Source organism: Scyliorhinus torazame, chromosome 17 (assembly GCF_047496885.1).
Source record: "Scyliorhinus torazame isolate Kashiwa2021f chromosome 17, sScyTor2.1, whole genome shotgun sequence".
Taxonomy (NCBI): domain Eukaryota; kingdom Metazoa; phylum Chordata; class Chondrichthyes; order Carcharhiniformes; family Scyliorhinidae; genus Scyliorhinus; species Scyliorhinus torazame.
This window is the reverse complement of record NC_092723.1, coordinates 116,168,100-116,195,927: the sequence shown is the minus strand read 5'-3', so window position 1 is coordinate 116,195,927 and position 27,828 is coordinate 116,168,100. Positions and strand designations below refer to the sequence as shown.

Here is a 27,828-nt window from a genome sequence, read left to right as displayed (position 1 = left end):
CTCACCGGTGCTGCAGCCATTCTGGTTCCAGCTACAGGAGGCACAACTTCTTTGCTCAATAAAGCCTCGATTATTCCACTACTCTCGTCTTTGTGGTAATTGATAGTGCATCACTACCACACATAGAAAATTGTCCTGAGAATTGCGCCCTAAATATAAACACATGACTTGTTCATGGCATTACCTTTGTTTCTGTGATGCTGCCGCTATCATGTCAATGATGTCGGCCCGGGGGCCTTTCCCGGCATCTACTGACCATGCCGCGCTGTCACTTGAGCACAATGCAGCTGGTAGATAATGACCTAAGTGTAATTTCGGGCGGGTTTGGCGGAGTGTTTCCCAGCGGCTCTTTCAGGGAGATTCACACCGGTATTAACCCACATTTAGAGATTTTCTTAACAGTGAACTCGCTGGTAAGACCGGCTCCTCAGATATCGGACTGCCATTTTAAAAGGGTGCCCCAAACTCTAAATGAGCTTGAGGGTTCCCGCACAACCCCCCACACATGGGCAATGTCACCCCCACATATATGGGTATTACCTCCCCCAAATGAAGACACCCTGCTATGGGCCCATCCTTTTTAGGCTTCCCCATCCCCCTTTCAGTTTCCCCTCCCCCCCCCCTTTCAGAACACCCACCCTTTAGGAGGCCCTTTCATACCCACCCTTCACTCTTCCCACCCTTCATACCCCCCTCATCTCCATTTTTATGGGATTAGTCCCCTTCAGGACCCCGGCCATTGGCACTGCCACCCTGGCATTGCCAAGGTACCTGGATGCCAGAGGGAGATCCAGGGTGCTTCCCTGTCCTGACCACCCAGGGGTCTCCAATGGCCTGGGAGACCCCCCCCCCCCCCCCCCAAAGTGCTGTTACGCCTGGTCCAAGTTTGTGCGGACAAGTGCTAAATGGCACCTGTGTGACATCTTGCTCGGTCGGGAGCTGGTAAATTCCCGGGAGGCTGTTAGATAGGGCATCCATCTCATTATAGAGATGGGGATTGCCCTTAACTGGCGACAATTGGAGTCTTGCCATGTCTAGGCTGGAACCCGCCAATGGGAGCAGGCCGGTTAGATCACGGACTGATTGGCGCTCGGCCTCTCCCACGCAGACGCTGGAATGTTTCCTCTATTTCTGACATGCAACCTGTGCCAATTCCCTAAAGAGTATAAGTTCTTCACTGGTTAGATTTCATTATGTTATATTTTTATTTGATTAACTTTCCAATGGGAGGCCTCACAAGTGCATTCCCTTCTCATTAGGGAATGCACTAATTTACTCATGGACAAATAAATTGGAATGTTTTCAATGCTAATAGTGTTGAATGTACCCATTTACTAATTGCCATGATCATAAATGCTTTGACTGCCACAAATTCCCATTTACGTTTATGGAAAAGAGCTCTGTTTTGACAGAATTGATTTGACATTGATTTGGAAGGTAAATCATTGGAAAATTCAGCTTGTTTTCCAAAATCTATGGATTCTGGCCTGTTTTAAACTGTTGACCTCTAAAATATTCACAGTGTCTTCCTTTAAAAATGTTTGCTATTTTGCTGAAATTGTTCTTTCATCAGTGATACGACCCTTGATCTGAGCCAACTGAGGCAAAATCAAATAACACGCAGTCCGCTAAATGAACAGCAAAATCTCAAGTATTTCCCTGCAATGTTTGTGAGCCATTCTTTTCAGTAAATATCTATTTTAAAATATGATGCCTGTGTCGACAGAGTTTTACTTCTAAATCAGGACTGAACAATGACGTAAATAATGCAATGGGTCTAAAAGGCTGTAACGATACAGACGTTTCCACACTCCCACCAGCAGTGCAATTTGGCGGGAGGTAAAAATCAATTTCCTAATGTCAGGATAACTGTGAAAATTTTGTTCTCCCTGTAGATCCAATTGAGTCCAATTCTTAATATGATCTGATGATCATATGGGCAAGGTATCCAAGAAATTTAAAGCTAGGGCAATTTCCTATGGAACCAGGGGCGAAGCCACACTCTGAGGGAGCGGAAATCAACTCCGAACGTCAGAATTGGGAATCTGAATCCCTGGCCAATGTTGATAAACATAACATCGGCAGCCAAAAGCAGAGTCCTCTCTGCATGCTAGTCGAAGCAATGGGTGGATCGGCTTATCCTTGCGGTTTGTGATCAGTAATGATGGTAAAACGGTGACTATAAACAAATTGGTGAAATTTCTTCACACCAGACATCACTGCCTGGTCGTCCTTTTCAATTTGCAAATATCTTCTTTCTGCATTGGTTTACATCCGGGAAGTGAAAGCGCTGGGTCATCTTCCATTCTGTGTGATAGGGCGGCTCCTGCCCCATAGGGTGAAGCATCACATGTTAAGATTATCTGTTTGTCTGGGTCAAAGTGGACGAGTTTGACGTTTTTGAAGGCCTGTTTATGCAGGTCTTTCCAGTACCAGCGCTGATTTTTTTAGGAGATGGTGCAAGGGAGCCAATGTTGTTGCTAAGTTTGATATAAACCGACTGTACCCAGAAATGATTTTAATTCTGCGACGTTTTTCATTGCAGAAACCCATTTGATTGCTTTCACCTTATCTTCTAAGAGGCATAGGCCTTTAGCATCAACTTTGAGCCCACTTTGTCATGTGCGAGACTGGGGTTGATAGAGGTTAAGGTGGTGCACCGGGCGCACTTAAGTAGGACTGGGACTAGGATGAGTTACTTATTTGAGGGGGTGGAAGTTAAGTGTGAGCGTTGTGGGAGGGGCCCGGCAAGCCATGTACATATATTCTGAGAATGTCCTGAGCTGGCGAGATTTTGAGTCTCCTTCTTCAGCACCATGTCAGTGATTACACGGGTGGAATTGGAGCTCAGTCCCCTAGTGGCCATATTTGAGGTGTCGGACTGGCCAGAGCTGCAGATGGGAACGGGAATGGGTGTCTTAGCATTCGCCTCGCTGATAGCTTGCAGGGGGTTCTGTTAGGGAGGAGATCAGCTTCTCCACCCAATGCCTCAGTGTGCCTGGGGGGCCTGAGAGAGATTTTGCATTTTGAGAAAATTAAGTATACGTTAAGGGGTGCAATGGAAGGATTTTATTAAAATGGCGGCCTTTTATTCTGTTCATTAAAGGGCTAGTCACCATCAGCTGTTGGGGGAGGCTGCTGTTTTTTGGTTCTTTGTTTTGTTTTATTATTTTGTATTCATTAAAAAATGTTTAATAAAAATGCATTTAAAAAAAAACTTTGAACCCCAAATAAGTAAATTCGTTGGCTTGAAAGGTGCATTTTTCCCTTTTCAGTCTTATACCTACATCTCTAAACCTCTTAAGGACTTCCTCCAAGCTGGCCAGATGTTCTTCCTCTGAAGTCCTCGTCATCCAAGTACACCACAACTTTTGGAATTCCTTGCAACAAATTCTCCATCGTTCATTGGAAGATAGCGCATGCAGACAATATGCCAAAGGGAAACATTGTATACTGGAACAGTCCCTTGTATGTGTTGATTGTTGCATATTTTCTGGCATCTGTCTATCTCAAGTTGTAAGTAAGCATGGCTCAAGTTGAGCTTTGTATATGTGAGGCCCCTCCGCCAGCTTTACGTAAAGATCTCCAATCTTCCGGATAGGATTTTGTCAAGTTTGGCCACTTAGTTTATGGCGAGTTTGCAATCTCTGCAGATCCTGACGGTGCAATCAGATTTTACCACAGGATCAATAGGGGCCCATTCAGAGAACTGTACAGGCCTTATGATTCCTAATTCGTCCAAACGTTTCAATTTGGCCTCGACTTTCTGATATAGAGCATATGGAATGGGCCAAGCCCTGAAGAATGTTGGTATGTACTGGGGGGGGGGGGGGTTCATATAGATTTTGACCTTGACCCCTTGTAATAATAATCTTTATTATGTCACAAGTAGGATTACATTAACACTGCAATGATGTTACTGTGAAAATCTTATCCAGTCTTTATACTTGCACTGAATCCCTTGAAAAGTTATTTTTAAATTTTCCAGTTAATTTAGCTTTCTCTGTCACAACCAATTCCGATCCTTGATGCTTGACTTCTGATCTTCCACAGCAACCATGGGTAATTGAGCAGATAGGTGTTGATATGACACCAGTCCAATTGTGGGACCGAATAACCTTAGGGTTTCCCCAAATAAATTGCTAACGTAGCTACTGTCCTGCTGAACCTTGGGTTGGGCTCCTCCTCATAGGTACTTGGAGATCTGTTCACCCACCACCGTGGCAGAAGCTCCTGTGTCAGCCTCCATATTCAATGGTTGTTCATTCACCATAATTCTTTATCAATAGAAGCCTTCTGTTCAACTTCGCCATCTTTAACTTATAAATTTCAGATTCTTTCTCAGAATCTCATTCTATTTTTGCACTGGAGTCAGAGTGAAAAACTGGATGCATCCCGTCTGTCTTAGCACTGCCCTTGAATGTGACCCTTCCTGTTACAATTGAAGCAAATAAAATCTTTGCAGTGGCACTGATCCTGACGACGATCTCCCCCACGTCTGCAACACTCATCACACTCCTGGGCTGATGGCCCATTCTTTTCTTATGCTTCGGTCCACAATTTTGTTCTTGGATCTTTGTTCCTCTGTGCTTGCCACTTGGAGTCCTCACCTAGCAGCCATTCCACTCCAGAGTTGATTCACCTCGCCTTCCTGCACACATTATAGCTCAGCATCGCCTGTTTCGGCACATTTGATGGCTTGAGCTATCTCTACCACTTTATCCAGGAATATTTTTGTTTCTGCTGAGAGTTTCCTTTGGACACTGAGATTGCTAATGCCACAAAGCAAACCATCGCCAACATGTCACTTAATAAAGAGGCAAATTCACAGTGCTCAGATATCTGACATAGTCTTGCTACAAATGCAGAAATTGGCGCTCCTTGAAGTTGTGCCATTACAATATGCTCGAGGGTCTGGGGCTGTAATACTCTTTCACAAATGCCACTGAGTGCGATCTACCCGAATGGGAACAGAGTCCCATGACGAGCTTGTTTAGCCAGGTGTTTTCCATTGCTTGGAGCAGCAAGAAACCCCACGCTATCAAACAGGACTGTGTTCCCATTCGGGTAGATTCAGGGCCTCAGTGGGGAACTTCCCGACATGGCCGCACTTAGTCCTGTTTTCTGCACTAAGGAGCACCACTCGGCAGTAATTCCTCAGTACAGATCGGGATGTCATTTAAAAATGGCGCCCGATCTCTTGCCCTCTCATGTGACCCCGGACTCCCCCAGAGCTTCAATTCACCTGGAAGGGAGTCCTCAGCTGCCCTCCCCCGCCCCTGCACACTCCTGCATACCTTTTATCGTCTTATATACCTCAATTAGATCTCCTCTCAACTTGAGAGTGTTTAGGCTTAAACTACTCAATCTCTTTCCAGAAGACAAACTCCTCATCTCTCCTCTGAACTGCGTCTAATGCAACTACATCCCTCCTCAAATAAGGGGAGCAAAACTGTACATACTACTCCAGGTGTGGTCTCGCCAATGCTTTGTACAGCTGCAGCAACACTTCCCTACTTTAATAGTCTATTCCTTTAGCTATAAAGGCCAAAATTCCATTTGCATTCTTTATTATCCACTGTACATGTGTACTAGTTTTCAGAGATTCAGGCACGAGGACACCCAGGTCCCTCTGTACCAAAGCACTCTGAAGTTTCTCTCCATTTAGATAATAAGTTGCCTTTCCATATTTCCGACCAAAATAGGTAACCTCACACATATCCATGTTAAACTCCATCTGCCAAATTTTGGCCCGTTCACCTAATGATCCATATCCATTTGTAAATGTTTTATTTTCTCATTGCAACTTACGATCCTACCTATTTTAGTGTCATCTGCAAATTTGGCTATACTACCTTCTATCCCGAACTCCAAGTCATTAATATAGATTGTAACTAGTTGGAGCCAGACGACCAAACCCTGTGGTACCCGACTAGTTACATCTTACCAACCAGAGAAAGACCCATTTATCCCGACTCTCTGCCTTCTGTAGGTTAGCCAGTGTTTTATCCAAACTAATAAATTACCCCTAATCCCATGTTATCTTAATTTGTGTTGAACCATCTGTGTGGCACCTTATCATTACCTTCTCTAATCTATCTATCTATCTGTCTATCTATCAATCTATCTATCTATCTTTCTATCAATTTAACAATCTATTTATCTGTCTATATTTCTATCTATCTAACTATCAATCTTTTGTGAGGGCCACGAAGAATCCAGCACGAGTTTTAAGGATACAAAGTAATAACATTTATTTACAATAACATATATATATAACAGCAGCAGCAACTTCCCTTACTGCACACTCCTGCCTGCTGGTTCCTAAACTGGCCAGCTTTATTTATACTAGGAGTTTACTAATGGTTTCTCCGCCCCCCTCATTGGGGAAGCTCATACTCCCACAGGATTGTGGGATTGTCATTAGTCCCCAGCCAATGGTAAGTAGGCAGGTTATAACACTATCTATATAAATATGTATCTATATTACTATCGATCTGTTTATCTATCTATGTATCAATCTATCTATCTATATATCTATCAATCTATCTATCTATCGAATTAACAGTTCACCTATATATACTACATCAGATATACTACATCTACAGGATGCCCAGTATCGACTTGGCTTGAAGTCTAACAAATTAGTCAAACACGATTCACCCTTCATAAAACCATGCTGACTCTAATGGATTGTGTTTTGACTTTCTAAGTACCCTGTTATTACTTCCTCAATAATGCATTCTAACAATTTCCCAATGATTGATGGTAAACTAACTCATTTATTATTTCCTACTTTCTGCCTCCCTCGCTTTTTGAATAAGGGCATTACATTAGCATTTATCCAATCCATTGGAACCTTTCCCACATCCAGTGAATTTTGGAATATGAGAAGCAATGGATCTATTATCTCTGCTGTCACTTCCTTTACGACTCTAGGTTGTAGGTCATCAGGCGCTGGGACTTGTCTTCCTTCAATCTCAATAATATTTTTGGTACTTGTTCCCTGGTGATGATGAATTTTCTGAGTTTATCCCTTTCTATTATCCCAATGTTACCTGTTGCTATTGTAATGGCACTAGTGTCCTCCACTATGAAAACTGAGGCAAAATATTGATTTTGCATCAATGTCATTGCAGTATTCCCTACTATTAACTCCCCAGTCTCATCCATCAAGGGACCAACATTCATTTTAGCTACTCTTTTCCTCTGATATACTTATAGAAGCTTTTGCTATCCTTTTTTTATATTTTTGCACTAGCTTTCTTTCATAATTTATCTTTGCACTTTTTTAGTAACCTTCTATAGATCTTTAAAAGTTTGCCCATCTTCCAGCCTGCCACTGGCCTTTGCATTATGGTATGCCTTAGCTTTGGCCTTCATGTTATTTTAACTTCCTTGCTCAGCCGTGGATGCTTTCCCCCCGTTACAATCTTTCTCCCTCTCTGGAATATATTTTAGTTTGGATAAATTGAATATCTCCTTGAATAACTGCCACTGCTCATCAACTGTCCTGCCTTTTAGTTTTCCTGCCCAGTCCATAGGGCCAAATCTGTCCTCACGTCAACGTAATTACCTTTGTTTAACTCCAGAATGCTAGTGTGGGACTCCAGGTTTTTGTCTTCAAACTGTATTTTGAATTCCATCATGCTATGATCACTCTTCCCTAGAGGAGCCTTAACTATGAGATCATTAATTATCTTCCTCATTGCAAAATACCAAATCCAGAATAACTTGCTCCCTGGTTGGTTCCACAACATATTGCTCCAAGAAACAATCTCTCATACATTCAATGAACTCTACATCAAGGCTACCCTTGCCAATGACATCAATCCAGTCTATGTGCAAATTAAAATCACTCATGATTATTGTCGTATCTTTCTTACAAGCTCCCCATATTTCCTGGCTTATACTGTGCCCACTGTACATCTACTTTTCTGTGTCTTATTTCTACCCAGACAGATTCCACGATTTGATCCCAGTGCCTATATCATTTATCTCGACAGCACTGATCCCTTCCTTCACAAGCAAAGCTACAACAACTCTTTTACCTTTCTGTCTATCCTTCTAAAATACTGAGTACTCGTGGATGTTCAGTTCCCAGATCTGGTCTCCTTATAACCATGTCTCAGTAATTGCCACCAAATCATACCCATTTGTCTCTATTTGCCCTGTTAACTCATTAATTTTGTTCTGAATGCTCCATGCATTCAGACACAAAGCCTTTCAGTTTCTTCTATTATTATATTTCCCTACTCTTCTTTTTAATTTAACGTACCCAATTCATTTTTTCCAATTAAGGGGCAATTTAACATGGCCAATCCACTTACCCTGCACATCTTTGAGTTGTGGGGATGAGGCCAACTCAATCACGGGGAGAATGTGCAAACTCCACACAGACAGTGACTCAGGCCGGAATCGAGCCTGGGTCCTTGGCATCGTGGGGCAGCAGTGATAACCACTGCACCACTTTACCGCCAAGACTAACACCACTGCACCACCGTACTGCCCCACATTTCCATTCTCCTGTCTAATTCCTTGGTACAATATTGCTTTCACACGTTCTGTCCCTTCCTTTTGCTTCCTGGCAACAATCCACCTCATCATTAACCTGAACTCGTACCTTCTCCTTTAACTTTGGTCTTCTAATTTTCTATACAACTGAACCCTCCCCCCATTATTTAATTTAAAGCCCTATCTACAACCCTAGTTATGTGACTTGCCATAACTCTGATTCAGGTGAAGGCTGTCCCATCGGAACAGCTCGATCATTCCCCAGTGTTGGTGCCAATGTCACTCCAACCCATTTCTCCCACACCAACCTCTGAGCCATGCATTTAACTCTTATTGGTCCTGTGCCAATTAGCTCGTGGCTCAGTTAGTAATCTGAAGATTATTACCTTTTTTGTGCGGCTTTTTAATTTAGCCCCTTCACCTTAGGTTCCTTCACCAGAATCTCTATCCTTGTTCCAACTAAGTCTTTGGTACCTACATGGACCACGACAACTGAATCTTTACCCTCCCACTCCAAGTTCCTGGATAGGCCAGGTATAATATTCCGAACCATAGCACCAGGTAGGCAACACAAACTTTGGGACTCTCGATACTGGTTACAGAGTGTCAATGGCCCTAACTATACTATCCCGATTATGACTACATTTCTTTTCTCTCCCCCCACTTGAATGGTGCCCTGTATCATGGTGCTATGGTCAGTTTGTTCATCCTCCCACAGTCCCCATTCTCATCCACACAGGGAGCAAGAATCTCAAAGTTGTTGGACAAGGACAAGGACTGCGGTTCTTGCAACCCTACCTCCTAGATCCCTCTACTACCTCACTCATAGTCACATCCCCCTATCCCTGACCACCAGCTGGATTCAGGTAGTCAGTGAGTGTGGTGTGACTGCCTGTTGAAACAGAGTGTCCAGGTAGCTTTCACCCTCCCTGATGTGTTACAGCATCCAAAACTCAGATTCCAGTTCAGCAACTCTGAGCTGAAGTTCCTCAAGTAACCAACACCTACTACAGATGTGTTCATTAGGAATCACAATGGAGTCCATCAGCTCCCACATCATGCAGGTATCACCTGGCCCTGCATCTCAATTTTATAATACTAATAGTCTTTATTATTGTCAAATGTAGGTTTACATTAACACTGCAATGAAATTATTGTGAAAATCCCCTAGTCACCACACTTGGGTACACAGAGGGAGAATTTAGAATGTCCAATTCACCTAACAGCACGTCTTTCAGGACTTGTGGGAGGAAACCGGAGCACCCAGAGGAAACCCACGCAGACACAGGGAGAACGTGCAGACTCCGCACAGACAGTGACCCAAGCAGGGATCGAACCTGGGACTCTGGAACTGTGAAGCAACAGTGCTAACCACTGTGCTACCGTGCTGCCCTTTAATTCGTTTTTTAATTAATTTTATTTAATTAGTTTTTAATTTGTCTTTGTTTAAATTTCTAGCTGATTTTTAGTCCTTCTAATCTGTATAATATTTCTTTTTATCTTTAATCTGAAAGCAATTTAGAATAGATACTGCAAATAAGCAGTAACTTGCCAACCAATGAACTTTCTATATTCCCGTGGTATCCCGAGCCCTAGCACCAGGTAGTCAACAAAACCTTTGGGACTCTCGATCCTGGTCACAGAGATCAACTCGTGGATTGTTTTTCAAAGTCAGCCCGCTGCCCAGTGGTGTCCCTCTCAGCTCCCGCTCTTTTTATTTATTTATCATAGTATTCATAGTATTTATAGTATTTACAGTGCAGAAGGAGGCCATTCGGCCCATCGTGTCTGCACCGGCTCTTGGAAAGAGCACCCTACCCAAGGTCCACACCTCCACCCTATCCCCATAACCCAGTAACCCCACCCTACACTAAGGGCAATTTTGGACACTATGGGCAATTTATCATGGCCAATCCACCTAACCCGCACATCTTTGGACTGTGGGAGGAAACCGGAGCACCCGGAGGAAACCCACGCACACACGGGGAGGATGTGCAGACTCCGCACAGACAGTGACCCATGCCGGAGTCGAACCTGGGACCCTGGAGCTGTGAAGCATTTGTGCTATCCACAATGCTACCGTGCTGCATTGTGTTTACCTTTCCAATTAAGGGGCAATTTAGCGTGGCCAATCCACCTACTCTGCACATCTTTGGGTTGTGGGGGTGAGACCCATGCAGACATGGGGAGAATGTGAAAGCTCCACACAGTCAGTGAGGTTGGGCCGGGACCGTACCCGGACCCTAGCTGCCTTGGTAATGGTTCTCACCCAGAGGAGGAGAAGGATGGCCCATTGCAGGTTGGCACAAGGCCAAGAGGAGCCAGGGCTTGAGCAGCAAGAGGCAGCGATGCCCCAGGTGAGCCACGATGTTGGCGAACATGGATCACTGCAATTGCGAGAATTGGCCTACCATGGATGTATTGCCAACAGCACTCTTATCTGGAGATAAATTAAAGGCAATGGCGAAGGTGCACTTGTATGTCCCTAAATGTGGTTTCTCACATCTGCCAGCTTCTCCAGTATGAGCCATGGCTGCAAGGACACTGGAGCTCCTGGTCTGCATAAAGTGAGTGTCTTTCTGGGTACTCTTTAAATATGGCACCAGGACCTTCAACCCCATGAGGTAAGGTTGGACATGCCATCACAAGATTCATCGAGCTCCTTGCGAATGCTTGATTAATAAGCAGACCAACAGAAGATCGCGGGTGTTCAACAGTCCCGCCGCCTTGTGGGAATCACGGCGACTTTCCTGCCATCAGACTTAGTCTCCAGAATGGAAAATTCTGCCCATTTATGGATCCAAGAGGAAGCAGGTTTACTATTCAAAGAGTCACACTTGCGTAATTGAGGGTTGTTGGAATTAGCCTATTCACTATACCAAGGTGGGTTTAGCTCACTTGGCTGGACTGCTGGTTCATAATGCAGAGCAAGGCCAGCAACACAGGTTTAATTCCTGTATTAGCTGAGGTTATTCATGCAGGCACCACCTTCACAACCTTGCCTGAGGTGTGGTGATCTTCAAGTTAAATCATCACCAGTTAGCTCTCTTCCTCAAAGAGGAAAGCAGCATATGGTCATCTGGGACTATGGCGACTTAACCTTATCTTTATCTACCCTCTATACACACAAACAGTAAGCTTCAGACAATGGAGCACTACTGGGGTTATAGTGTTCACTCCTAATTATGTCGGTACAACCAATAACCTCATACTTCTGCACTGCAGTAATATGCATAATGATACTGGGGTAATTTGATCCAAGAAAGTAGAATTGGGTAGTCAAGGCTGATTAATGACAGTGATACCACTCCCATTCGTTCCAGAAGAAAATCTGGCTTCTTCACTCTTTCTGTCCCATCACCACCTCCACCACCCCCCCCCCCCCCCCCCCACCCCCCCCCCCCCCCCCCCCCCCCCGAGGTTCTAAATTGGATCCAGCTAGGTCATAATCCTGCAACTCCCTTCCTAACAGCACAATGGGTGTACCTACACTACATGTCCTGCAGGGGTTCAATAAGGCAGCTCACCACCACCTTCTGAAGGGATGAGGAATAAATGCTGCCCTAGCCAGTGACGGCCACACCCCAAAGAATAGAAAGAAAACTCCTAGACTTTCATAACTTGAATATCTTACGCTGAGCTGCAAAAGGAAACATCTGGATTATTGAAACAAGGTCCTTGTGCCCTCAATGCAAGAATTTCTCATTACTTTTGATTGTAGAGTATAATTTCCTTTCCTTATAGTTCCAGTGTGAATAAAGAACATCTGGAACATGGAACTCACCATAGAGTCCATTCAAATTTTAAAAAATACTAAACAATAACAAGTGTGACTTGCTGCCTTGGAAAGTTAATGATTTCAAAAAAAACATTTTCTTCTTACAAAAAGCATCTCATGGATTAAATTAATGTTTTAATTTCTTTTAAATAGCAGTTTTACTAATGTTTCCCTTAAGCAATGCTGCAACTCAATCTCCTGTATAATGAGCGCTGTACAGTTTCCAAGTTACAACATTGCACCTGTTCCCTGTCCCGTATACGGACATAAATTGGACTCTAGAATTCCCTAGAAACAAGCTATTTACTGCGCCATACACTGGGGATCAGGAGCAGCCAATGAATGCCCAATGAAGGAGATCTAATGATTTTTTTCTGTAAATACTTCTTCATGGTTTTTGCTTACTCAGGAGATTACGTGAAGTATAAAAGGCAAATTCCAAGAAGACGGCACAGCAGCCGCTGCTCTGTCTCTGGTAAGTGTTTCGGTGGTAATATTTTTTTTGTGTTGGTTAGTGCATTCAATTGCCCACTCAATTTATCAACAAATCTTACTATGACGTGAAGTTGTGTTTATTCTCAAGTTATATTTGCCATTTTAACTACTTTGCCAAAAGGCATGTTTTTTGAAAAATAAATGTGCTTTATAAACTCTTAGAACATACAGTGCCGAAGTAGGCCATTCAGCCCATCAAGTCTGCACCGACCCACTTAAGCACTCACTTCCACCCTATCCCCGTAGCCCCTCCTAACCTTTTGGGGCACTAAGGCCAATCCACCTAACCTGCACGTCTTTGGACTGTGGGAGGAAACCAGAAAACCCGGAGGAAACCCATGCAGACACAGGGAGAATGTGCAGACTCTACACAGTGATCCAGCGGGGAATCAAACCTGGAACCCTGGCGCTGTGAAGCTACAGTGCTATCCACTTGTGCTACCGTCCTGCTTAGATAGCAAAAGAATTAGAGGAGAAGCTACCTTTCAAATACAGCAACTTGTTGTGTTCTGGAAAGCGCTGCCTGAAAGGATAGTGGAAGCAGATTTGATAATATCATTCAAAGAGCAACTCGATAAATTCTTGACCGGAGAACATTACAGGGCTGTACAAGGTGTTGGTGAGAGCGCACCATATCGTTAGGATAAGGGGTAGTCAGTTTAAAGCAGAGATGAGGAGAAATTACTTCTCTCAAAGGGGTGTGAATCTGTGTAATTCCCTACCTCAGAGTGCAGTGGATTCTGAGACACTGAGTAATTTTGAGGAGAAAGACAGATTTTAAATTAGTAACGGGTTCAATGGTTATGGAGAACAGTCAGGAAAGTGGAGGAAAGTGGAGTTGAGGTTGAGATGAGATCAACCATGATCGTACTGAATGGTGGTGTGAGCTTGAGGTGCTCCACTCCTGCTCCGAGTTCTTATTACTTATTCTATGTTCTTATGTTCTATGGGGAAAGAGTATGTGAATGCATCTAATGGAATAGCTCTTTCAAAGAATCCGAACAAGCGTGTTGGACTGAATGGCCAGTCTGAGCTGTAAGATTCGATGATGCTGTGGTATTTTATCTTACGATGTTTACTCGGTGAATGCATATATATTAAATCATTTCATACCAAAAGCAAACTGCAATCCTAAACAGAAGTTAAGATGTTCTTTACGTTTTTTGTTTGTATCTTTTGAGGTATTGTTTAAAAAGATCAGTTACTTGAATTGTGCTTTACTTTGCAATTTCAGCAGAAGGTATTTTCTTCTTGAAGTCTTCAAATAGTTAATTTCATCTCATGCTGAACAACCATGATTCTTTAATCTACTGGCTATAAATGTCAGTTCATTTTAAATTATATGTTATTCATATTTATTTTGTCAATGAATTTGGTGGTATTTTTCACAATTGAAAATCAGTTAACATTTCTAAAGCAATGTCCACATACACAAAGAAAGCTTAGGACACTTGTCACGATAGATAAAAGTGAGGGAAAAACTAAAGGAAAAGAGGACGTTGGGAGGAAGGGTAAAAGCATAGTTGAAGGCAAAGGTTTTAGCGAAGTTTTGAATGGAGTGCGCAAGTTGGCAAATGGGGAGATGTACAGAGCAATTACAAAAGACAAGACATAAAGAAGGAACGTTGATTGTGGGTCTTAGGGAGCAGGTAAATAAGAAAACGTAGAGTTGTGTATATAAATGTGTTGTTGGATAAGATGACTGAGATACGCTGAGACAAGATTGTGGTGGGGGACACTTGTGGCTTAATTTTACCTATCGTGATAAGCTAGGAGACGGTGAGTCCCATAAAATTGCGAGGGATTGTGAAGAGTGGAATGCTCATTGTCTTTCTTTCACCATGCCATTTTACCAGCATCGGGGAAGGTAAAGGACATCTTTCCACCCAAAGGCCAATTGAGCCATTTAAATGGACAATTAACAGCCTCTTCCAGCAGCAAGTGCCTGTTTCTGTTGCGCTGACAGCTCCAGGCTGTTTCTTTTAATTTTAAAGGGCTGGGGATTTAAAGAGTTTAAGGTTAAGAGACTTAAACAGATCTCATCCACCCTTCAAGACCGTTTATGTATCCTCCATAAATTAGTGACTGTAGGTTAGGGCGTTTGGAACAATGAAAATTGGGTCTGTTCGAACTCAGTGATAAGTTCAAATGGCTTTGCTGAATTTGGATTTCTTCCTGTGTGATTCACAATCCATCTCTTTCCCCCACCATCAAAAATGGAAAATTTTGGAAATGGAGGTGGGAATTCTGCACCTGGGTCTCTGCTGCCATTTGTAAACGCCTCTGAATGTGCCCCGACACCTTGAAAATCGGGCCTTACGTGAGCTCCCCCGGCCCTATAAATTGGGTAAGGCCAGCAACAGTGGTGACAGATGGATGTATCCAGGAATCACAGTGGGATATCAGGATGGTGCATTTTAGGACACTTTAAGTGGGTTTGCAGAAATAACAAACAAAAATCACTGAACTAGTTTTCCATTTCTAGGTTGTTTTGCTTTTGTTTTGCACCTTCAGAGGGAGTTCTCTGTTCTCCTTGAGTTAGTTCTCTGCAATCAATTCAAATTCAAGATGGTTGGCAAAGGAGAGTGTGGAGATGATGTCGATCCCATGCCTTTTCTGGCTCCCACTGAAAAGGAGAAACTGGATTTTATGAGCAAGCCCTACGACATTAAGAAGTCCTGCTGGGTCAAGGATCTAAAAGATGGTTTTGTTGAAGGAGAGATCCAGTCTGAGCAAGGAGACCAAGTCACTGTGAAGACTGCCAAGAATCAAGTATGTAAAATGTATCTCATAGGGTTCCATTGAGGGAAATAAAGGACAACACCTATTTGTCACATTTTTATAATATTAATGCATCTTTTGCTAAATGGAGAATTTCAGCGCACGCTTCATTTGCTTTGATAATTGGAGGTTGGAGGAGTTCTGATATTTACCTGAATTTGACCTTCAGTAGCTGATGCTAATATCATGAATTATATACTTGGAATTAGCTTCAACATATCGGGATCCGTGTCATTGCAAATGTTGAGTAGAATTTCCATTCAGATGCTATGTGACCTCCAGTCAATCAACCATATCAATAAGTTATAGAACATAGAACATAGAACGATACCAGAGAACATGGGCTCTTCAACCTTGAGAGGAGGTGTGTTAGAGGGAACTGTCTGGAGGTGTATTAGGCACTAGTGGGAATAGTAAGGCTTAGCCCACAGTACGGATCTAAGTTAAGCTTTACTTGTCAGACAAGAGGACATAGGTACAAACTAATATTTGGAAAACATTGCAGACAGATGTCAGGAGTCACTTCCTGGTACATTGTAGTCAATGTCACAAATGGCTTTCTGGATAATGTGGTGGAGGCAAAAGGTCTGGAATCACTCAAGAGGGAGTTGCACAAACTGAAGGAAGTGGATGGAAGAAGCATAGGTACATACATAGAAACACACATAGAAAATAGAAGCAGGGGTAGGCAAATCGGCCCTTCAAGCCTGCTGTGTCATTCATTATGATCATGGCTGATCATCAAATTCAATACCCTGATCTTGCCTTCCCCCCATATCTCTTGACCACTTTAGCCCCAAGAGCTATATCTAAATCCTTCTTGAAATAACATGTTTTTGTGGTAGTGAATTCCACAGATTCACCACTCTCTGGGTGAAGGAATTTCTCCTCACCTCTTATCTTCAAACTATGACCCCTATTTAATAAGCACAAGGAGTGCACACCGCATAAAAATAAGAACAACGTTTTATTTACAAATTACAAATATATACACTTTCCGGTAGACCCCTCCTGAGTTCCTGCTAGGTCGGTGACTGATTGGCCAACATTATACACTGGGTAATTGAGATACCTCGCCCCTAGGGAGTGCCCATACTCTGCAAGGAGCACGGGGAAGACAAGCATTCCCACTCCATAGGTCCCGTGCCAGATATTACACCCTAGTTCTAGACTCCCCCACCATTGGGGACACTCTTTCTGAATCTACCCTGTCTAATCCTGTTAGAATTTTATAAGTTTCTATGAGATCCCCTCTCACTCTTCTAAACTCCAATGAATATACTCATAACCGGCTTAGTCTCTCCTCATATGACAGTCCTGCCATCTCAGGAATCAGCCTGGTAAGTATTTGCTGCACTCCTTCCATAGCAATAACATCCTTCCTCAGATAAGGACACCAAAACTGCACTCAATACTCCAGGTGTGGCCTCACCAATGCCCTATACAATTTCAGTGAAACAATCTTATTCCTGTACACAATTCCTCTCACTATGAAGGCCAACATACCATTTGCCTTCTTTACTGCCTGCTGTACTTGCATGACTGATGCACAAAGACACCAAGGTCTTGCTGACTATCCACCTCTCTCAATTCACACTCATTCAAATAATAATCTACCTTCCTATTTTTGCCACCGGAGTGGATAACCTCAGATTTATCCACATTATACTGCATCTGCCAGCATATGCCCACTCAGTCAGCCTATCCAAATCACTCTGAAGCATCTCTGCATCCTCCTCACAGCTCAACCTCCTACTCAACTTTGTATCATCTGTAAATTTGGAGATAATACATTAAGATCCCTCATCCAAATCATTAATTTATAATGTGAACAGTTGGGATCCTAGCACAAATCCCTGCAGAACCCCACTAGTGACTGCCTGCCATTCAGAAAAGGACCCATTTATTCCAACATTTTGCTTCCTATCTGCTAACCAGATTTCTATCCAAGACACTATCTGCAATCCCATGCGCTTTAACTTAACATAATAATCTACTGTGTGAGACCTTGTCGAAAGTCTTCTGAAAGTCACAATAAATCACATCCACCCTGGTCAACTCTACAAGTTACATCTTGAAAGTATTCAGCAGATTTGTCAAGCATAATTTCCCTTTCGTAAATGCATGCTGACTTTGTCTCATTATACCACTGCTTTCCAAATGCTGTTATATGAAATCCTTGTTAATGCATTCCAACAACTTCCCTACTACCAAAGTTAGGGTCACTCGTCTATAGTTCCCTGTTTTCTCTCTACCTTCCTTTTTGAATAACGGGCTTATATTAGCTACCCTCCAATTTGTGGGAACCATTCCAGAGTCCAAAGAATTTTGGAAAATGGCCACCAATGGATCTACTATTTTGAGGGCCACTTCCTTAAGTACTCTGCGATGAAGATTATCAGGCTCTGGAGATTTATCTGCCTTCAATCCCATTAATTTCCTCAAAACCATTTCTCTAAGGGACCTACATTCATTTGTGTGAATCTTTTTCTCTTTACATACCTATAGAAACGTTTACAGTCAGTTTTTATGTTCCTCTCTAGCTTACTTTCATATTGTATTTTCCCCTTCTTTTTAAAAAATATATATATTTTATTCAAATTTTTCGGCCAAACAAAACAGTACAAAGGTTTTTCCCTTTTTACAACAATAAAACAATATAAATAACAGTGACCGTTTTTAACAAACAAATAAATAATATATAAACTAAATGGCAACTGCCATAACAAAAATAATAACTCTCCCAGATAATAAAATCAAACAATCCAATATACATACCCAAGTACAAATATCTATACAAAAACACCCCTGAGGACCCACCCGGGCCCTCCCCCCACCCCCCCCCCCCCCCCACCCCCCCCTCCCCCCTGGGTTGCTGCTGTTACCTTCCCATTTCCTTTATCGTTCTGCGAGGTAGTTAATGAACGGTTGCCACCGCCTGGTGAACCCTTGAGGCGAACCCCTTAGTGCAAACTTTATCCGTTCTAGTTTTATAAACCCTGCCATGTCATTTATCCAGGTCTCCACGCTCGGGGGTTTGGCTTCCTTCCACATAAGCAATATCCTTCGCCGGGCTACTAGGGACGCAAAGGCCAAAACATCAGCCTCTCTCGCCTCCTGCACTCCCGGCTCATCCACCATGATCTCCCCCTCGTCCCTCATTTCCCTGTATATATCCGACACCCTACCATCTCCCACCCATGTCCCTGAGATCACTCTATCCTGAATCTCCTGCGTCGGGAGCTGCGGGAATTCCCTCACCTGTTGCCTCGCAAAAGCCCTCAGTTGCATGTACCGAAATGCATTCCCTTGGGGCAACCCGTATTTTTCCGTCAGCATTCCCAGACTCGCAAACGTCCCGTCTGAGAACAGATCTCTCAGTTGCACAATCCCAGCTCTCTGCCATGCTCCAAATCCCCCATCTATTCTCCCCGGGACAAACCTATGGTTATTTCCTATCGGGGACCGCACCGAGGCTCCCGTCCTTCCCCTATGCCGTCTCCACTGCCCCCAAATTTTCAGTGTTGCCACCAACACTGGACTTGTGGTGTATTTCTTCGGGGAGAACGGCAACGGCATTGTCACCAGTGCTTGTAGGCTGGTTCCTTTGCAGGATGCCATCTCCAATCTCTTCCACGCCGCTCCCTCCCCTTCTCCCATCCACTTACACACCATTGAGATATTGGCGGCCCAGTAGTACTCACTTAAGCTCGGTAGTGCCAGTCCCCCCCTATCCCTGCTACGCTGCAAAAAACCCCTCCTCACTCTCGGGGTCTTCCCAGCCCACACAAAACTCATGACACTTTTCTCGATTTTCTTGAAAAAAGCCTTCGTGACCATCACCGGGAGGCACTGGAACACAAAAAGGAATCTCGGGAGGACTACCATTTTGACCGCCTGCACCCTACCCACCAGTGACAGGGGCACCATGTCCCATCTCTTAAAATCCTCCTCCATCTGTTCCGCCAATCGTGTTAGATTAAGCCTATGTAAGGTTCCCCAACTCCTGGCTCTCTGAATCCCTAAGTACCGGAAATCTCTTGTTAGTATTTTCCCCTTCTTAATCAATCCCTTGGTTCGTCTTTGCTGAATTTTAAATTGTTCCCAATCCTTCGGTCTATTATTTTTTTCTTGGAAAGATGAGCTATATGATCCAAATGGCCTCTCTCATCTGTTCTACTTCTTCCTGATCTTTATGGTGAGGATCAGGTACTGTGGACATGCAGATATATTATAAGCATGTCCTCATTTACAAAATAAAGCACAGTCACAAAGATATATTAAAACATTGAATGGCAAGTAGGAGAATCTGCAGGGTTACTGGGAGAAGGCAAGAACGAGTCACTGGGTGTGTCAAAGTCAATATTTTCCCGCTTCTGTAGTAGAAAGATACAACACACTCGTTAAGACAGGATAACAAGCTTTATTTTCTAAAACAACTGCATGCAGTAATGGCTGAAACTTGAAGTCAGAGAGCAGTCAACAAAACTGCTCAGTCTGTCACAAGTTCCGCGCTTTCGCGGAGAATTAGCTCAATATTTATACATTATCTTTATCAAGATTATGTGACAACAGTATGGTCAGGAGTTTGATCGGAAATACAAACGGAAGCAAAGACCAGACCATGTTTGGTCATATCACTCATACCATTATTTAGTCCTCGGAGGGAACATTGAAAGGTCAGAATAGACTTGTTTCTTCCTGAACTTATCTTTGTTTTAAATTCCTACGGCCCTGGGTTATGACGAGTTAGTTTTATCAGGAGTTGCCGAGGTCCGGTGTTTTGGAATGGCTTGACCTTCGCTGATCTTTTCAGACTTCAAGTTATGCAGAGTTGGCCTACAGCCATATTAGTCTGAAAATGGTTAGGGCAGCATTCTTTACCTGGGCCTGGTGAGCTGGAATGAGTAGTTTCAGTCTTTCTTGTATTGTATCAAACCTTTTGACAAGTCTTCCCATTGACCAGTTTTCCCATCATGCCATTACTTAATTCGTACCATATCACAGGTGAACTGTACATTTGGAGAGCTAGTGCAGACACTGTGGGCCGAATGACCTCCTTCTGTGCTCTAACGAATCTATGAATCTGTGAAAAATGAGACCAAAGAAAGTAACAGGGATAGTTAAAACACTTAGCGTTTCAAAAAATTAGGATACGTATTCCGACTTCCATTGAAGCCACATGATAAAACCCAAAGCTTCAAGCTGATCATTGCGAATTTGGTTGTTCCATTTGTATATGATGTTATGTAATTAAAATAAATATCTTGGATATGAGGGCAAGTTATGCAATTTACAGTTTTGGGCTGGATTCTCTGCCTTGCGACACCGGAAACGCGAATCATGATCAGGTGGAGAATCGGGCATCCGGCAAAAATTGAAGTTCATGTCCGGAGCCGATTGGGCGGCATGCTCCGGTCCCTCCCTGGCGACGAAAACAACTTGTGCCCCGTGCCAGAGCAACCATGCAAAACTGGCATTTGCATTCATTTAAATGTACTTACCAGGTTATCTCAGTATGCTCTGTGCTTCCATGGTGCTCTGCCCCTCTCAGGCCAAATTCACGTGGGCGCGAGTTACGGCAGGTATTTACAAACAGGACCAACAAAGAACAAATAACAATACAGCACAGGAACAAGCCCTTCGGCCCTCCAAGCCTGCGCCGACCATGGTATCTGCCTAAACTAAAACCGTATGCACTTACGGAGTCCGTATCCTTCCATTCCCACCCTATTCATATATTTGTCTAGATGCTCCTTAAATGCCGCTATCGTACCTGCTCTCACCACCTCCCCATGCAGCGCGTTCCATACATTTACCATCCTCTGTGTAAAAAGCCTGCCTCACACATCAGTTCTAAACTTTTCCCCACGCTCTCTTAAAGGACTTGATGCCATGGCTGCGGAGGGGGACTGAGAAGCTAAAAAAACACTAAAAAAACATTGAAAACTGTGGGGCTTGCTGGGGGGTGGCTGCCCGGACAAGAGGCAGTAGCGACTTGGTGTCTCCCTCAGGACTGGGGTGACCTGGCTCAGACCGCCATTTTTAAATGCACCCCATTGGTGCATCTTACAAGCTTCTGGCTGCTCACACTGCTGAGTGTTGCCTGTATCCTTTGAATGCTCAGAAGGCTTCCAGTCATCTGGGAGCCCACCCAGGCCACCCTTCTGGGCACACTGATGCCCCAGCTGTATCATCAAGGGGATGGATGTAGCCAAGCTCACCAGGCGTTGGCACTCCTCAGAAGCACTGCCCCACTTCAGAGTAAGGAGGGGATCAGCAAATCTCACCCCATCCAGAGGACACCTGAACTGTGGCCTTTTGAACTCTTCCTGGTTCTCTGCCCCTCTCAGGGTGGAGGCCTCACTCGTGACTCCCAACTCTCCGGATCACCGGCTGTCACCTCCTGGTGAGACTGGCAGCGCTGACTGTCTCTGCCACCACCACCCAGACGGTGTACAGGAGGGCAGGCTTAGGTCTGCAGCCCATCTGGGGAAGAGGGTATCCTTCCATTCCTCCTGGCATGGAGCTGTGGGCCCACCTTGGACTCCCTAACTCCGGGGGGGGGGGGTTGCAGGTCTTCTGTGAGCCATCTTGGTGGCTGCAGTGAGTGTGTGGTAAGTGGAGCGCTTAAAAAAAGCTCCAGCTGCCAGGCTCTTTAGCGCTAACTCTGACCCCAGTGGTTAGAACGCCTGGTGGGCCAGGAATTGCTCTCAATTTGCACCGGCCGAGTGCTGGCCTATTTGCATGTCCTGACTCTCTTACCGAATAGCGCCCCCAACGTCAATGTGAACCGCACGCAATTCAGCCCTGCCGTCAACACTTATGGCGGGATTCTTTGGCCACGCCCACCCGCCGACTCGAAATTCCTGCCCAAGGTCAATCCTCATCATTTAATTGATGGTTGTTATAACCTGCCTGAATCCTATTGGCTGGGGACAATTGGTTATCCCATGATGTTGTTGTTGTATTTTAAGGAGTATGAGCATCCCCAATGAGGAGGGGGGGGGGGGGGGGGGGGGGGGGCAGGACAATAATTAGCAGTTGCACCTGTACAAATAGAGCTGGCCAGTGTGGTACCGGCTAGTGAAGGAAACAGTGGTGAAGTACTGCTGCTATATACGTATTGTTGTAAATAAAGTTACTTTCTGTTTGACTCCACAAACTCGTGCTGGATTCTTCTTGGTCCTCACAAAAATGGTTATGTGTTACTCCAGAATACAATAATATAAATTACACATTGCATTTAAAGTCTGTACTAGCTTTGATGTGTTTTTTTCAGACTGTGACAATTAAGAAGGATGATGTTAACCAAATGAATCCACCAAAGTTTTACCAAGCCACGGACATGGCCAACCTGACCTTTCTAAATGAGGCCAGCGTTCTTGTGAATCTGCGTGATCGCTACGTCAAAATGCGGATCTATGTATGTCACACAGGATTATTGATTTGTGCCTTTCTATTTTTGTTAAAATTGAAAGAAACCGGTGTGATGGGCCAATTCCCTCATTTAGTCAAGGGGGCAGGAAGGAAGGGAGGGAGGGAAAGTGGAGTGATGGGATAGGGGAGGGGAAAGGGGAAGAGAGGGGGGAAGGAGGAAGGGGAGGAAGGGGAAAGGGGAGGAAGGGGGAAGGGGAGGAAGGGGAAAGGGGAGAAAGGCAGGGAAATGAATGAAGAGGAGAAAGGAAGGGAAGAAAGGAAGGGAACAGAATGATGGAAAAGGAAGTAGAAGGAAGGGGTGGGGACAGTTGGCAGGGAAAGGAAAGAAAGGAAGATCTTGGGTGCGATTCTCCCAAAGGGAGACAAAGTCCCGACGCCGGAGTGAAAACCAGAGTGTTTCACTCCGGCGTCGGAGCCCGCTCCCAGCCCCCTATTCTCCCGCCCCCGGGGGGCTAGGAGCGGGGTCACGTATTTTACGTGCGCTGGGCCTTGGCGCCACGTAAATAGCTGCGCCACGTAAATGACGTGGCCGGCGTCACGTAAATGAAGTCACCTGCGCATGCGCGGTTGCCGTCCTCCCCGAGGCCGCCCCACAAGAAGATGGCAGATGGATCTTGCGGGGCGGCGGAGGAAAGGAGGTCCTCCTTTAGAGAGGTCGGCCCGCCGATCGGTGGGCCCCGATCGCAGGCCAGACCCCATCGGAGGCCCCCCCCCAGTGAAGGAACCCCCTCCCCCCCAACAGGCCGCCCCCCCCCCCAGCGTTCCCGCACAGTTCCCACCGGCAGCGACCAGGTGTGGACGGCGCCGGCGGGAACCTGTTGTGTCGGAGCGGCCGCTCGGCCTATCCGGGCTGGAGAATAGCGGGGGTACCGAGGAATCGCCGTTGTGAATGTCTTGGGCGATTCTCCGGCTGGCGCGGCGCAGAACTCGACGGGGCTGTTCTCGCCGGTTGGGAGAATGGCGGGACAGCGTTGGATCGGCGTCGTGCGATATAATGGCGCGGCCGGCGATTCTCCCAACCGGCGCGGCCTCTCGGAATCGCGCCCCTTGTATTTATCTCACATTTGCAAGATATACAAAAGGTAATGAGAGGCTAATGGAGTTCCAAAATTTTCAAGGACTGGGAAAGGTTGAGGTAAAGTCGAGGACTGTGTAGTGAGCGATTTTAACATTGTAAGGCTGTCGCCCGCCTTCGCCTGTTAGAAGGCATACTTAAAGTTTAGAAGAGACAAGGGAAATTCTCGAGATATTAACCATCACTGCAAGTGAGAAAGGGTATGTGAAGGGAGAGAGGTCAGAGGTGTATTTACGTCATATCCAAAGTTGTAAGAGGGAAAGGAACTTCCCCAGTTTAGGGAATATATTCCATTCTTGGAATAATTTGAAGTGAAGTGTTTTCAATATGATGAAGCTGCAAAGGTTGGAGGAGATTCTGAGGCCAGGACGAGACAAATCAAACATTAAAAAGTGATGGATCTTGGATAGATTTTATGAAACATGCAGAAATTGTTTTTTTGAAGTGTTGAAACAAGTGAGGTTTCTGAGCATTATGCCAAATCAATATCAGAGATAGTAGCAGAGGTATTAGCGCTCTCCACAGTACATTCTCCAGAGAAGATGTCCCAATCCATAATAATAGGTGCAGAACCAGATATGGCAGTGTGCAGAAGAAACTACAAAGCAGGTTTCGTAGGCAACACTCTCAGAAACGTGAATACAGAATCTAGAGGACTGAAGGAGCACTACACTGTCAGAAGTGCTATCTTTCAGTGGGTCTGTTAAACCAAGGACTCAGGTAGACATAAATGACCTCATGGCACGATTTAGAGGAAAAGCTGTTAAGTGGTCCCTGGTGCCCTGGTCAAGAATGGTAGCACAGTGGTTAGCATTGTGGCTTCACAGCACCAAGGTCACAGGTTCGATTCCCTGCTGGGTCACTATCTGTATGGTGTCTGCCCATTCTCCCTGAGTCTGGGTGAGTTTTCTCCGGGTGCTCCAGTTTCCTCCCACTAGACCCAAAAGATGTTCTGTTAGGTGAATTGGACATTCTGAATTCTCCCTCCGTGTACCCGAACAGGTGCTGAACATAGCGATTAGGGGCTTCTCACAGTAACTTAATTACAATGTAAGCCTACTTGTGACAATAAAGATTATTATTATTATTATTATTATTAAGATTTATCCCTGAAACAAAATACCAGTATACCTTGTCATTGTCCCATTAGCATTCATAGGACCTTTCCTGTGTGTGAATTGGTCGCATTACTATAGAAACCATACTTCATTGGCTGTAAAGTACTTTGGGATGTCTTAAGATCGTGAAAGGCGCTGTAGTTGGCAAGTAACTTCAGTTCAGTGGTGCCTCTTTGTCATTCATGCTGCTGCGGAACTCATCAAATTAATAGCATGTAACCGCTTTATAATTGTAACATTTATTTTGGTTATCTTTCTTTTTTTGTAGACCTATTCTGGGTTGTTCTGTGTAACAGTGAATCCATACAAGTGGCTGCCTATCTATGGAAGCAGAGTGGCTAATATGTACAAGGGCAAAAAACGCAATGAGATGCCTCCTCACCTTTTCTCAATCTCAGACAATGCCTACCATGACATGCTCGTAGGTAAGAAATCAGTCAAGAGATTTTTTTTTCAGTGATTTTGAAACAAGTTGAAAATACTTGAGTATTTGCACCACTTACAGAACGGTCTCCAGGTGTGATTGGTGGGAGATCATCTCTATTCTGGATGGGAATTGTGGTGTGCTATATGCAGACAATCTTTTGCTCTGCTTGCATGGTAGAATGTGTTTTAAATAGGTTTTCCTTAATGCAGATGCTGCTCATCGCACTTTGAACTTAATACAGTACATATTTAGTTATGCACCAGACATCACAGCAAATCTTTGTCGCATTCAACCATTTCCCTTTTAAGTCGCTCCTTTCTTTATTCCTCTGCTTCAGCATATTTCCCACTTTTTCTACCAGTGGAGATGGTGGTGCAGTGGTATTGTCACAGAACTAACAGTTATGAGGCTGAGGCTAATGATTTGGGGATTTGGGTTCAAATCCCACTACAGCTGTTGGAATCTAAAAATATAAAGTTAGTCAGAGTAATGGTAACTGTGGCAACTCTCATTGTAATTGATTATTAAACCATCTGGTTTATTACAATCTGCTATCCTTATCTGGTTGGCCTACATGTGACCCACAGCAAAGCAGTTAACTCTGAAACGGCCTAGTTAAGGCAATTAGGGTTTCAGTAACTTGAGGAAACCATTGGTAGTAGAACAGAGATTTATTAAACTATATGCAATATTCTGCTCAAGGCAGGAACTCACTCCCACTCCAAACCTTGCTGGAGAACTAACTATGATGATATGCATAAGCAATCATGTATAGGGTATTTGATATAACCTCCAACCACCAGGTGGTAGTAGAGAACAGTCGAGAGATAGTCTTCATAGTGGATAGTCACAATTTGTAGTAGCTCTTGGATAATTTATAATAGTTAGTAGCTTTTGATAATATTCTTACGGTTATGTAACCCACGTTATTGTTGAACAATAAAACTTTAACTAGTCACGAACTAGACGTACTCTAGTGCACTTATTCCGATCAGCCAAGCACCAGAACGTAACACTAACCACACCAGGCCCTGCTTTAGTCCGGCTTTTATGTAAGTCTGTAACAAGCTTCAGCTGGGTGGCCTCTGCATCATATCTGGGAAGTTCGTACTCCATGAGCCCCATGGGGTGATGAACAATGGTTTCCCCATGGCCCTCGTGGGGGTCATAACACCCCTCTCCCCCAAAGTCCAAAAGTTCCCCTTCAGCCGCCAACGGTGGGGGCCTTCTGTGCTGTTTTGCCCGAGGCTGTTCTGCTTGCAGCGACTCTGAGTTGGGCGATGTGTATCGGCTCATCGACCGCCATTTTCTGGCCGACCTCCGAAGCGCTATTGTCGGGAACTCAATGTCATCCATAGGCACGGACACTTCCGTGTCCATTTCCGAGCTGCAGTCATCCTCTTCCTGCTGGGCCGGGCGCTGGGATCTTGACGGTTGTGTCCCCAGGCTGAGGGGCATTTCCTAGCATGGAGGAGAAGTCAATGCTGCAGATTTGGTGTTGTGTAGCGCAGGCTCCTGCTTCTTCAGGTGGTCCAAATGCTTCTGCTGAAGTCTACCCTGAATCCGAACTTTGTATGAGACCGATCCTGTTCTCTCCAGCACGACACCTGGGAGCCAAAGTGCCCCGTCTCCTTGAGCAGAATATTGTATGGGCCGAGACCGTGTCCCTGGAGTGAAATTGCTGCCCTGGCGCCATCCTGTCATGATGCCACTTTTACATGTCCAGCTGCACCTCCACTTTCCTTTTTTAAAAAAAATAATTTTTATTAAGGTTTTCATAAAATATCAATAACAAAATGAAAAAGGAACCCAACAGGGTTAAGTACAAAACATTCTAGAAAAGCAACCCACCATCCCCCCCTCCCCGTACATAAATAATAAATTAACATTAACACCCCGACTTAACATAACAGGTATATACACCCCCTCAGACCCTCCAGTGTAAATAAGAAAAACAAAAATAAAGTAAACCCCCCCCCCCGCCCCGAGTTGCTGCTGCCATTGACCAATGTCTACCGTTCTGCCAGGAAGTCTAAGAACGGTTGCCGCCGCCTAAAGAACCCTTGTACCGACCCTCTCAAGGCGAATTTCACCCTCTCCAATTTAATAAACCCCGCCATATCATTGATCCAGGATTCCACGCTTGGGGGCCTCGCATCCTTCCACTGAAGAAGAATCCTTCGCCGGGCTACCAGGGACG

The 27,828-nt window shown here is 44.5% G+C and overlaps 1 protein-coding gene across 1 annotated transcript in view; it reads left to right on the top strand.

Annotated features, from left to right (window-relative positions):
- Positions 1–15,278: 15,278 nt before the first annotated feature.
- Positions 15,279–27,828, top strand: part of LOC140394090 (myosin-16-like) — a 123,241-nt gene continuing 110,691 nt past the window's right edge. The window contains exons 1-3 of the mRNA XM_072480928.1: positions 15,279–15,559; positions 22,851–22,994; positions 25,470–25,626. Coding sequence (XP_072337029.1) covers positions 15,356–15,559; positions 22,851–22,994; positions 25,470–25,626 — 505 coding nt within the window. The 5' untranslated portion in view covers positions 15,279–15,355. The remainder of the gene's footprint in view (positions 15,560–22,850; positions 22,995–25,469; positions 25,627–27,828) is intronic.